At 41.1% G+C, this 12057-nt stretch overlaps 1 protein-coding gene across 6 annotated transcripts in view; it reads left to right on the top strand.

Moving 5' to 3' along the window:
* Nucleotides 1–850: 850 nt before the first annotated feature.
* Nucleotides 851–12057, top strand: part of Dnah11 (dynein axonemal heavy chain 11) — a 298369-nt gene continuing 287162 nt past the window's right edge. Inside the window, exons 1-2 of one of the 6 annotated variants that reach the window (XM_063239334.1) lie at nt 851–1543; nt 2989–3129. In XM_063239334.1, coding sequence (XP_063095404.1) covers nt 1211–1543; nt 2989–3129 — 474 coding nt within the window. In that variant the 5' untranslated portion in view covers nt 851–1210. Of the gene's footprint in view, nt 1544–1639; nt 2144–2988; nt 3130–12057 lie in introns of those variants that run through there. The other 5 variants (XM_063239325.1, XM_013152435.3, XM_063239345.1 and 2 more) reach the window with 5 other exon arrangements.

Below are 12057 nucleotides of genomic sequence, written 5' to 3' on the forward strand. Positions count from 1 at the left end.
TGTTTCTTTGGACTAGAGGATGCAAAACTGGAATATAGGGCTGAGAGAAGACACTAAGAACTCATTGCTGGCTTCCATTCTAGCCACTGGACTATACCAAACAGGTTTGCAAGCCTTGCACTCATTATAAAGACTTTCCAGGGTCTATGTTATTTCAAGATTCTGATCATATAGCTGTAAAACGTAGATATCTATGAGAGATTATTAAGATTCTGAAAATATTTTTGAAATCTCAAACCGTGTTACAAATATACACATCAGCAATAAGTTATTGTATGAGCTAATGAGGTCAATACCCCTTCAGTAGCTCCTATGAAAGAGGTTGGGGTTGAAGTCATTAACTTGAACAATTAAAAGAGAACGACTGACTACAAAAAATTTAGTAGAACCTCCCCAAATTCTGGCTACTTTAATAATGGAAATTTCATCAACAGTGTCAATAATGCCAATAGTCTGATTTCAGTATCATAAAGACAGCAGTCTAAAGCTTTTCACCCTTGAACTTTTATTCTTGAATAATTCTATAAATTTTTCAGGACGCTGGCGTTTTCAGAGTGCTATGCATTTTGAGGGGAAGAGAGAGGGAGTGGATTAACATTCCAGCATTGAGTTGAGGATGGGATTTAGAACACGTGGAATACATCGATCTTGCATTTTCATAATTCAGAAAACTGAGCCAAGGGTTGACTCCTTTCCGGTAATAGCTAAGCAAAGGGAATACAGTCCTCAACTTGAAATAGTTTCACATTTTTTTGTTTACTTTGTGGCTCAGTCTTTTGTCCATACATTAAAGACTGGCTAGTCAGAACCTTGGCTTTTTAGGGATTACATGGACCAATCAAAATAAATGATTTAACTTAACGCTCCATGCGAAGGTTCACAGAGAGCAGCTAGCCAGTACTAAGCCTCCCAAAGATGAGCAGCCTGGTGAACCCACAGCGCGGCGCACGCCGGCCAGGGAGCCGCGCCCCTCACTCCGCCCAGCGGCCGGAGGCGGGGTAGGATGCGTTCCCCGGGAAACTGACGCGGGCTAGTTTTGTGTGGCCTGAGCTCTCCCTGCTGGCCCCGCGGTGGTCAATTAGCAGCAGGTGGGGTGAGGGTCCGCGTCGCGGAGGTGAGTGGGCGCCAGGAAAGCGCTGGTCCCGGTGTCCTTGTCCCTCTGGGCTGGCGCAGGGAGCAGATCGGCCTTGAGTCACCTCAGAGGTACCTGATGGCAGCCCGGGAGGCAACCTGGGAGGCGCGAGGCTCCCGAGATGTCCCCACTCTGCGCCTAACTCGAGAGGCCGGCTTGGAGGAAGACGAGGAAGAGGACGAGGAGGAGGCGGCGGCGGTGCGCAGAGCGCAGAACTTTGCCCGAGACGCGCGGGTGCGCTTCCTCTGTGGCCGCTTGCAGCAGATGCTGGGGATCCGGGAGGAGACTTGGAGTCGGTACTTGGAAAGCGAGGACAACCGGCAGGTCCTCGGCGAGTTTCTGGAGCGCGACAGCCCCGCCTGCCTGGTGTTCAGCGTCACGGGTGCCGGGCAGCTGGCGGCCTCCCGGGAGGTAAGGAGCAAGGGGACCGCGGTGGCCCCTCCAGGAGGAGTACTCAGCTGAGGCGCTGGCCGGGATCCGTGGAGCCCTCTCACGTGTACCCACTTTGCAGTCGAACAGCTGTGGGTTAGTTTTCTGCAAAGTCTGCCTCTTTAATGCCCGAGAATTCCCGTGTGTTTGTGAGACCAAGACGGTGAAGGAAACTCAGCGCTTCGTTCAGCTGCCTGGGCATTAGGTACAAAGTAGATTTTCTGTGCCAGGTAACTTTCGTTTCAGCAGCTCAAGGGCCACTCAGTAGTCCTATTTTCCCTTGCCCCCCTAGTACTGGGGGTTGAACCCAGGCCCTTTGCTCTGAGCAACATCCCCAGACCCTTGAGTGTCTCGCGGAGTTCCCTCGGTTGGGCTTGCACTTCAGATCCTCCTGCCTCAACCTCCCAGAGTGCTAGAATTACAGGCATGCACCAGCACATAGGGTTTTAGAGTCCTATCCTTTACAAACAAAAACAAAAAACAAAAAAGAGTCGGTGTTTGACAGAACCCATATAGTCTGTGTATTCAGTCTGCCCAGCTGTCAACCATGCTTCATCCTGGGTCCTCAAACAGGAGTAGCAGGTAACACTCTTGGTGTTTACTACCTATGGTAGGGGTGGGGATCTTTCATCTTTTTCTTTCGCTGCCCCCCTCTTTTCTGTATTTCCCCTTTTTCTTTTTGAATTTAGGTTGCTTGTCTAAAAGTTTTTCATACCACCTGCAAGAATAGCATTTTATTTCGCATTTTTCTTGTGTGAAGAAAGATTTTGAGTCTTTACGAGTACAACCCCGCATTTTAATGTAAAATATCCTCCAAGATGTGGCCAACATACTAGCTAGGAAGTGGGATATATCAGAATGCAATGGGTTTTGTCACTTTTGAAAAAATCTTTGTTTGGCACTACTAACTTATTTGTAACTTGTAACTTATTTTTTAAAATTTTGCATCTAATAGAACACTTTAGTATTGTCCAAATAGGTCCAGAAATGATTTGGTAGTTGTGGAAATATTAGAATGTCTTCATTAAACCCTTCAATTTTTTGCCTTGAGGATAAAAATAAGGTTAACCTCTAGCACCCTGTTTTGTGTCTTGTTTGGTTTATTTCCAAACAGAGGAGTATTTAAACATTTTTAAAAATATGAAAGCATTCTACATAGTCATAAGTGTGCTGAGATTCTTATGGCATATCATGGCCATGGTTTCAGCACTGATAATACTGTGAAATTAGCATTATAAAAGAACAAAGGGAGCTGTATACACTGCAGGATAGGGACAACAGGAGAACCACTTTGTTTGTAAAGGTGGACATGATTCCAGGTTCTGTTTCTTCTGCTAGCAGTCTGGCTATAGGGTGTATTGAGCAAAGCTTGCTTGTTAAGGAAACCATGTAGTGAACTTGATCTAATTATCTTGCTCTTGTTTCAGATTCCAAGGGATGCAAAATATAAACTTGTTTATGTTGCTAAGAAGATTACTGAAAGCAGTGGAACTAATTTCTCTCAAAAGATGTTATTTGAAGAGTTATCTGCATCGTCTCTTGGACATGTGACTGCTTTCCTAGATGAGGTACTAGTCTTTCTTTAGCATTTGAATCTTTTATAGCTCTCCCTGGCTCTTAAAATCATGTGGGACATTGCTGGCTGCTTAAGGAGTGTGTGGAAGCCAGCAGTGTCATTAGCTGTGTATATGAAGAATGACCACATTTAGACTTTGTGAAACGAGCCGATTCTGACACCTGATATTCAGCAGGTGGGAACTTCTCAGATCTTTCCTGTCTCCCTCCCTCCCTTCTCTTCTTCCTCCCAAAATAATAGAGGAAAGAGAAACCAGCTTGAGCTGACGAAGTTCATGTACTTAATTGTAGGTTTTAAACTTCGCATTTAGAATGGGACAAGTTGTACTTTGAAAATGGATGGTTTTCAGATTTCTTTAGAAACAACAGTTAAGAACTTAATTTAATTTATGTCAGTTAATGGGAAAATGTGATGGAAATTGTTAGGAATATTTGTCTTTGAGTTCCTTCCCTCTTTGCTATTGGGATCTGGAATGTCCCCTGAAAGGCTCATGCACTAAGGGCATGGTGTCCTCAGCTTGGTGCTGTGGAGAATCGGTGGAGCAGAGGGAGGTCAGGTCCTTGAGGGTGGGCCCTTTTAGGGAACAGGAGGACCCAGCTCCTTTGTATCTACTTTTGGTCCTACAGGAGCTGAGCAGCTTTGTTGGACTCTTGTGACTGTGATAACTTGCTGCCTCAGGGCAGTTAAAACCCAAACAATAAAGCAAAAGTGACAGTTGCCAACTAACCTTAGACTGAAACCTCTGAAACTGTAAGCCCAAATCAGCCTGTCCTCGTTAAGGGTATTTTTTCAGGATAACACAAAGCTGACACACTCATTTAGATGAGAGAACCACTATTTGAACCAAAGCTAGTGGCCTGTTAATGTGCATTAGTACCACCTGAAAATGTTATTAAAGGGAGACTGAGTTAGCCTAAAGTGGAGCCCAAGATTCTCCATTTCTAACCAGATGCTATTTGTTAGACCATCACTAGGGATAATGTACCAAATGATCCAATTTTCTAGAACTAGGGTAGTAGTTTTCAAACTTTACTAAAAGTTCGAACATCTCAGGGAAGTTTTTAAATAAAGCCCAGGCCGCGCCTCATATCCATCCATTAACTCAGAATGCTTAAAAACAGGCGGGGTGTCAGTAGTTGTTAAGCTTCCTGATGATCCTGATATGTAGCAAGCGTTTAAAACTGCTGGGGTGGACAGCTGTCTACAAGATCATTTCCTAATGACTGCTCAGTCAGACCTCAGTAATCTGTACAATCCTACCAAGGCCATGTTCATGACTTACCAGTTTCTTTTTTACTCCTCTTCCCGAGTCTCCTGTTATCGTTTAAAAAAGAGATACTTTCTTGTTGTCTTTATCCTAACCAAGTTTTTACTCCTAGCTCCAGGATTTTGCTTGGGTTTTCCTCCTCTTACTGGGTTTTAGCTGATTTCAGGGAGATGTTACAAAGAAAAGTTTATATGTAAAGTACCTGGTACAATTGTTGATATGGAGCAGGTAATCAAGATATTTTTACTGAACTGAATCTGTTGACTTCTGGGGTTAATTGAATCTAGTCTGTAATTAGCTGGATCTTGGCAAGACATGGCTACACTCTTCATTGGGATTCTTACTTTCATCTGTTTTGGCTAACAGAAGATAAAAAATTTAATTTTTTCTGATCTTTCTCTGAAGTAATCTAGGTATAGTGCACTACATAACATTTAATGAAAGGCTTAAATGAGGATAAACTCTCAAAGAGCATATGTGTAAATGGCATAAAATGTCCAAAATTTAAGTTGTTTGGAAGAGTCTGATATGAGTATTGGGCAGGAAAAACAGAACCTCGCAAATGTGATGTTACTTGGGTTTATTTATGAGCAAAGCTTCATTTGATAGAAATGAAAGTGTAAGGCATGACTATAGGTTTAGGTTTAAAGCTTCCAAGCGGGCCAGGGATTTAGCTAGGCTGGGGATTTGGCTCAGTGGCACAAGCACTTGCCTGGCCAGGAGCACTTGTGAGGCCATGAGTCTAATCCCCAGTAGCAAAAAAAAAAAAAAATTCAAAGTGTCATCATGTCTCACAGTTTGTAGAGCCTTCAGTCTGTAGTTGGCTGGCTCCAAGGTAGGGTGGCCTGGCAGAACGACATCACAGAGCAGGCACGAAGCAGCAGACAAGCAGAGAAGCAGCCTGCCTTCTTCCTTTTATCCTTTCCAGGCTACGCAGCCAGGGTGGGCCTTCCCATTATCCACACCCATAACTATGCCAAACTAATCAGTGAACTAATTTAGTAATCACACAGTCTTAATCTCGGCATCACACACCCTAGATCCAGCCACCTCTGAAAAGCCCCACTTCTGACTGCATGAGGCTTTGGGGGGATATCTAGACATTGGCCATAACAGCAGTGGTATGAAATGATGTGCTGCAGATCCTAGCCAAGATTTTTCTTCTGAACTCCAAACTTAGAGAGTCACACACCTTCCTGACATCTCTGCTTGCTGAGTAATTGATACTATAAATCAAATTTAAACTTCTGGGCTTTTGAAGCCTTCCCTTTTTGCAGTATATGTGGTTTTTTGTGGTTATCATTCAGTTGGTAGAATTCCATCACTTCAGATGCTGAAGCCAGAACACTTCAGAATCATCCTTGACTCCTTTCCTTGGCCTCACAAGTTATATATATTCTATGAGGAAATTATGTGAGTTCTACCTTCAGAACATTTCTGGAATCAGTTTCCTCCTTCTCTCTATTCTGTCTTCTCCATTCTCTCTATGTCACTGCACTGGATCTGCCATCCACAGCCTATTCCCAGCAAGCACTGCAGTAGGGTGATCCTTGCTGAACCTAACCCAGAATGCATCCCTCCTCAGACCCTGCATAAGCTTCTATTTGACTCCAAAGGAATATAATCTAAGTCCTTATATTGGTCAAAGCTTAGCTTTGTTGTTCACTGGGAATTAGTGTGTCAGCATTACTGATACTGTAAATGAATTAGAAATATGAGCTCTTAGGCCCCACCCCAGAACTCTAAACCAGCTGGGATGAAGTCTAGTCCAAACTCTTGTGATCTGGTTTTTCCATTACTTCTCTAAACTCTTCTCATTAACTGGTGGCCTTTTCCCTTCCCTTTTTAGGCATATACTGAATATACCCCCAAATTTTCTCCTTTTCCTTGAAATCCCTTCAGCTAACTCCTTTAATGCCTTTGAATTCTAACTCAAACAGCTCTTTCAGTGAAGGCTCCCTCCAGGAAAGCGGGAGTTTTTAAGGGGTGGAGCTCAGGATAAAGCAGGAAAGACACTTGCAAAATTATAGAGTAGCAAAATGGCTCACAGCAACTTGGTGGTCAAGAAGAGTAATTTTTCAATAGCACACATTTAATTTATTTTGCAAAGAAGATAGGTCCTGTCATCTAGGCTGATTATCTAATAAAAAGGTAGATGTTTATTTATACTTCTGAGCCAGTAAATCCAGAAGAAGTATCAGCAAAATTGGCAGGAAAAATAGATTTGAAGTTAATGTATAATTGATAATACTTTGGAAAAATATACATGATACTAAATATTCTGTTTATGTATACTTTTTGCAAGTTTCATGTCACTGCAGTATGCATATGTGTTATTTTTACAAATATGGAATTGCTTCCACAGTGGCTCACTTTTATCATTTTGAGAGCAAAAGATTGGTTGTTGGAAATGCGGGATTATTTTTCTCATCTTTAGCATTATTTTAACAACAAAATTCCTTTAGCCACTATCAAGGCTTTTAAAATTATTTTTATGGTTTAGATCTAAAATGTCCCTGCAAAGTTTCATGTGTTCTGAAGCGGGGCTTTGGGGAGTTGATTGGATTGTAGGGATGCCATACACATTGGTAGAATGACCCACTGATGAGTTCATCACTGATTGTGATTTTACTCTATGGGGCCTGGTTGAAGGGGATGGATCACTAGAGGTATGACCTGGAATGTAGTATTCTTTCCCCAGACTCCTTCCTTCACTCTCTGCTTCTTGGCCATCATAAAGTGAGCAGCTTTCCTTCTCTACGCGCTTGCATCATATTTTTTTCTCTGCCTTGGAGCCAACTGCCCGTTGTTGGAAATAAGTCCCCAGATTAAAATTGTTGGTGCTAGAAAGAATGTACTCAGACATGATGCAAGAGGTCTCCACAAGGCCTTTTACTTCTGAAGAAGGACACAATCATGCGTCATGAAGAAGGACACAATCAAGAAGTGTAGGACAAAGGAGGTTGCTCCTTCTATCCCTAACACAGGAGAAGCAGTTGATTTTTAATTGGCTGAATTAAAGGCTTACAATGACTAAGTCAATTGGCAGGAGGGTGGGGGTGCATTGTTAAGTTAGAGTGGAACATGAGGTTCAGAATGCAAAGTTCTTGGTTCTTTATCTTGGAAAACAGCTGGGCTCTGGGAAAAGGTACTAGTCAACATTTCTTGGAGCTCAGGAAATTAACAGGGGGTTGGAGGATAGTGAGTAAGAAGCCAGGTCATTTAAATTCAAAATGGAGTAGCTTTGGGCCTTCTACTTTGACAGAAATGACAGAGCCTATCTCTCATACAGTTGACTGAATTCCCCAAACTATGAGCCAGATAAATCTCTCCTCCTTTAAGTCAAGTGTTGAATATTTTTTTCACAGAGACATGATCAAACAATTTTTTAAAAAATATGAAATGTACCATTTTAATACCAGTAAAGCTTAAATGCAAATTTGGGTGTTTTACCTTTCAACTTTCTTCCCCTAAATAGAGGTTCACACACAGGACAAGGACATTGTATTCAAGGAAATATATATAGATCATATAATATCAAAAATAGAAACCAGTCTTAATATCAAATGGAAGAATTGGCAAATAAGTAGAAACAAATACAGTGGTTGCTATTGGGCATTTTTAAATGCATACAATCATGAATTAACCTGAATGGACACATGCTTTTAAAGCTGTAAATTGAGTGCAACAAGTGAATGAGGAAGACATGTGCAGGAGGCCCTTATTGATGCAAATTAGTTTGTTTTTGTGCCCCGGGCATCATTTCACAAGTACTAGACATATGCTCTACCACTGAGCTAGAACTATAAACTGCAGGTTGCCTCTGCATGATCCTTGGCTCCCTGACCCCTAGCCCCACTAATTTCAGGGCTGGTGGTCCAAACCAAGGGAAAAATTCTATACCAGGAAACCTTGTTTCATGTGTAGTTAAAAAAAATATTGCACTAAAATTAACTTCAAGCCCTGTATATAAACCGTATATGACACTCCAGGATCAGCACTGGGTACTTTAGTGTCTCTTTGTCTTCAAAGTATCTGTTCATTTCATCATGTGTCATAAGATCAGTTCTCATAAATTGTTTATACACATGCATGAGTCTTAACATGTATTTCTATCCTTTCTATATTGGAGAAACAAAACAAAGCAAGACAAAACAAAACATATCCTATAAACACATGAAATGAAAAAGACATATAAGACAATTGTACAAGGAGTTCTACCATAGTTCCTGTGTTGTCTCTTATCTCCAATAGAATTGGCTATATCATCAGACATAGTATAATTGAATATATCAGTACATAACAGTATTAATAAAAACAGAACTTTGTATATAGTATAAAACTTCAAAAGCAGGAAGCTATTAAACCAGAATATGTATGTATCACAGAGTCTTGTCATCTTCAGTGTAGTTGCCTATACTCTCAGATTTGATACTATCAATCATATCAGTTTTGAATAAAATCTGTCGATACCAAACAGCAATCAAACAAACAAGATTTAACTAAAATCATTCATGATAAAATAGTATAAGTCATACAGGGTTCCAGATTAAGATAATAGGAAATTAAAGATGATTACTGTACTGTATTCTGATGTTTTGGGGATAACTGTCTGTGCCCTCAAATCTAATGCAAGTAGACAAACTAGGACAGAATAAAATCTATAAAAAAAAGAACAAAATCTAAGCAGAATGGGGTGAATAATGTGGGTTTTAAATCTTGATACACTATTAACAATATCTTCTGCCATCTTTTTTAAGACTCTCCCTCCCTTTTCATATCCCCAGGGTATGCTGTGCATTTTTGAGGGTGACCAAGACCCTTGGTTTTAAATTGGGGGGGGGGATCTGCTATTTACCTACGTGGTTCCGAACCTTCTTTCTCCTGGTTTGATCTCTAATGGTATTTCTTTACCTATTAAAGCCTGTCTTTCCAACCTATCCACAAATACTAGTCTAGCTGCCCCTATTACTCTCTGGTTCTGTGTTACATAGAGCATTGTTTTCTCACATTTGATTTTCAGTCCATGTACTCTTTTTCATGTTAATTATATTTCCTATAAATAGCATCTCGGTGGACTCTACTTCCTGATCTACTCTAAGTGTGGTTTTTTAAAAATACATATTTAGTGTATCAAGGCTATCTATATTAGAGATTATAATCTACCTTCTCTGCCTCATTTCAGTTATGCTCTTTTTTTGCCGTCAATTGTCTGCTTATCTTCTTCATTCTGTTTTCTGCTCCATTCATTGAGGCCTCTCTGCTACTGTTCCTGGAATCCTAGTACTTTTTAACTCTCTCTAGAATGCCCTGTAGTATTCTCTGTAGAGTTGGATTGGTGGTTGCGAATTTCCCAAGTTCCTCTTTGTCTTGGAAGCATCTTGTTTCTCCATTAATTTCTAGAGACAGTTTAGCAGAGTATATCAATCTGGGTTAGAGGTTATTTTCTTTCAGGGTTTGGAATATTTCGCTCCAGGCTCTTTTTTTTTTTTTTTTTTTTTTTGTCTTTTTCCTTTTTATCAGTACCGGGGATCGAACTCACGAACTCACGACTGCCTGCTTGCAAGGCAGGCGCTTATGCTGCTGAGCTAAATCCCCAGCCCCTTCTCCAGGCTCTTCTTAACTTGATGGTTTGTGTTAAGAAGTCTGCCGTTATTCTGATGGGGCTTCCTTTATAGGTGATCTGTTTCTTGTCTCTAACAGCTTTTAATATTCTGTTCTTATATTGAATTTCTGGGATCTTGATTATTATCTGCCTGGATATAGCTGTGTTTTGGTTGTAGGTGGCTAGAGTTTTGTATGCCTCATACATCAGAATATCATTCCCTTTCCCTATGTTTGGGAAGTTTTCCTTAATTATTTCTATGAATAGCCTTTGTAGTTCCTTTGTACCCCTGCTTCTTCATTTACATTCTTTATTCTCAAGTTATAGATCCTCTTGTCATTTTGTAGCCTTTGCATTTTACTGCTCATTTCCTTGCTATTTTTAAAAAGTTTTTCCTTTCATAATCCCACATTGCAAACCTGTCCTCCAGTTTGGATAATCTATCCTTACTTTCTTTCAAGCAGAATTGCTATCTTTCCATAGACTTTTTAATTTCTTGGTAATCTCTTTGAATCTGCTTCATGTATTCTATATTTTGTTTATATTCTTCATCAAATGGTTCTCTCCTTTGTTTGAGTTCCTGCCTGTGTCTGCTGGAGGAGTGCTTAGCATCTCTGTTATTAATCTTATATCTTGCTTTACTTGGCTAAATATTTCACTTTTGAACTCATCTATGAGGTCCTGAAGATATCTCTTTATGTCCACTGGTTCTGTGTCTGATATTGCATGTTTGCTGTTCTCATTCTCCTTTGTATTTACCTGTTCTGGGTCAATGTTCTCAGGTTTGGGACCTGGGTACTTTTGTTGTTGCTTCCTCTTCCCATGTTTTTTTTTTTTTTTTTTTTTTTTTCTTCCAGGAGGCCCCAGTTTCTTTCTTTGTTGGTTACAATTCTTCTGAAGCACACTGGCTGGGTGACCCTTCCCACTGCAGTTTGCTAGTGAGTTGCAAACAGGGTCAGCGTATGCTGGTCCCTGCCCTCCAGATCAGTCAAGCTGCTGTGGCCTGCATGGTATTACTGTGCGCAGCCTTCCCTCTGGGTCAGCCAAACTTCTGAGGCTTCCATTGCATTAGTGTGCACCACCACCATAGGGAATTGATTTCAGATAACCTAATGGGTCTCAGCCAGGTCGCATGACCCAGGCCTAGCTCACTCCACCAATCCCGTTCAGGAAGGGAACAACTCACTAAAGTCACTGCTGCCCCTTTTACTTGCCAGTCCTGCCCAGTCCCAAAATGTCATCTGCTGGAGCCCTCCTTTCTGTGGAATGGGTCCACTCACTCATCACTCACCATCCCCGCCAGTTCAGTGCTCTGTTCGGCTGGCTTACCCCCGACCTCAGTGTGACTGCACCTCCAGTGAATTGAAGCAGCAGGACCTCGGTAGCTTGGCAAATTGCCTGCTGCAGCGGGATCATTGAACCTTTAGCTGTTCCAATAATAGCACCAGGACTGTATGTTTGATTGGTTCTTCTTACCTTAGTTTCTTCTTGCGATGAGGGAATTCATCTCCCTCTGTTTGGGTTCCCCACACAGTATTATGTTGAATTCTAAGTTGACTATCTCAGGGAGCCTTTGTAGCCAGCTGTTATCTATCTGCCATCTTTCAATTAAGTATTTTCTGAACATTTTAGCTAACTGAAATTTTATACTGTGATGTAGATAGCCTGGAAAGATTGTATTAGAGAAATGAAAAATGTTTAAAATGCATGTTGGAAAGGAGTAGGAAAGCAAAAAGTGACCACCTTCAGTAACTCAACGTGCTCTTCTGTAATATATGCTAGACTCTAGGAATGCAAAATATGCTTTTTTAAGAGTTTTCACATATGTACCTGGTTTCATTGGTGATCATTTAGTTAGGAAAAAGGAGCTCTTTACAAGCTCACATGGTTAAACAGAATAAACATCTTGCTTACTATCCAAACTGTAATCTGCTGGGGTGCCTTCCAGGGTTTTGTTAGATTTATTCCCAGCCTCCATGTGATTCCAAGAAAATAGTTTGGTTCCTAAATATGACTCTTCTTTCCTCCTTCAGTGTTTGAGTTACTGA

This window comes from Cavia porcellus, unplaced genomic scaffold (assembly GCF_034190915.1).
Source record: "Cavia porcellus strain 051 isolate PalLab524CR breed Dunkin Hartley unplaced genomic scaffold, mCavPor4.1 scaffold_2, whole genome shotgun sequence".
NCBI classification, from domain to species: Eukaryota; Metazoa; Chordata; class Mammalia; order Rodentia; family Caviidae; genus Cavia; species Cavia porcellus.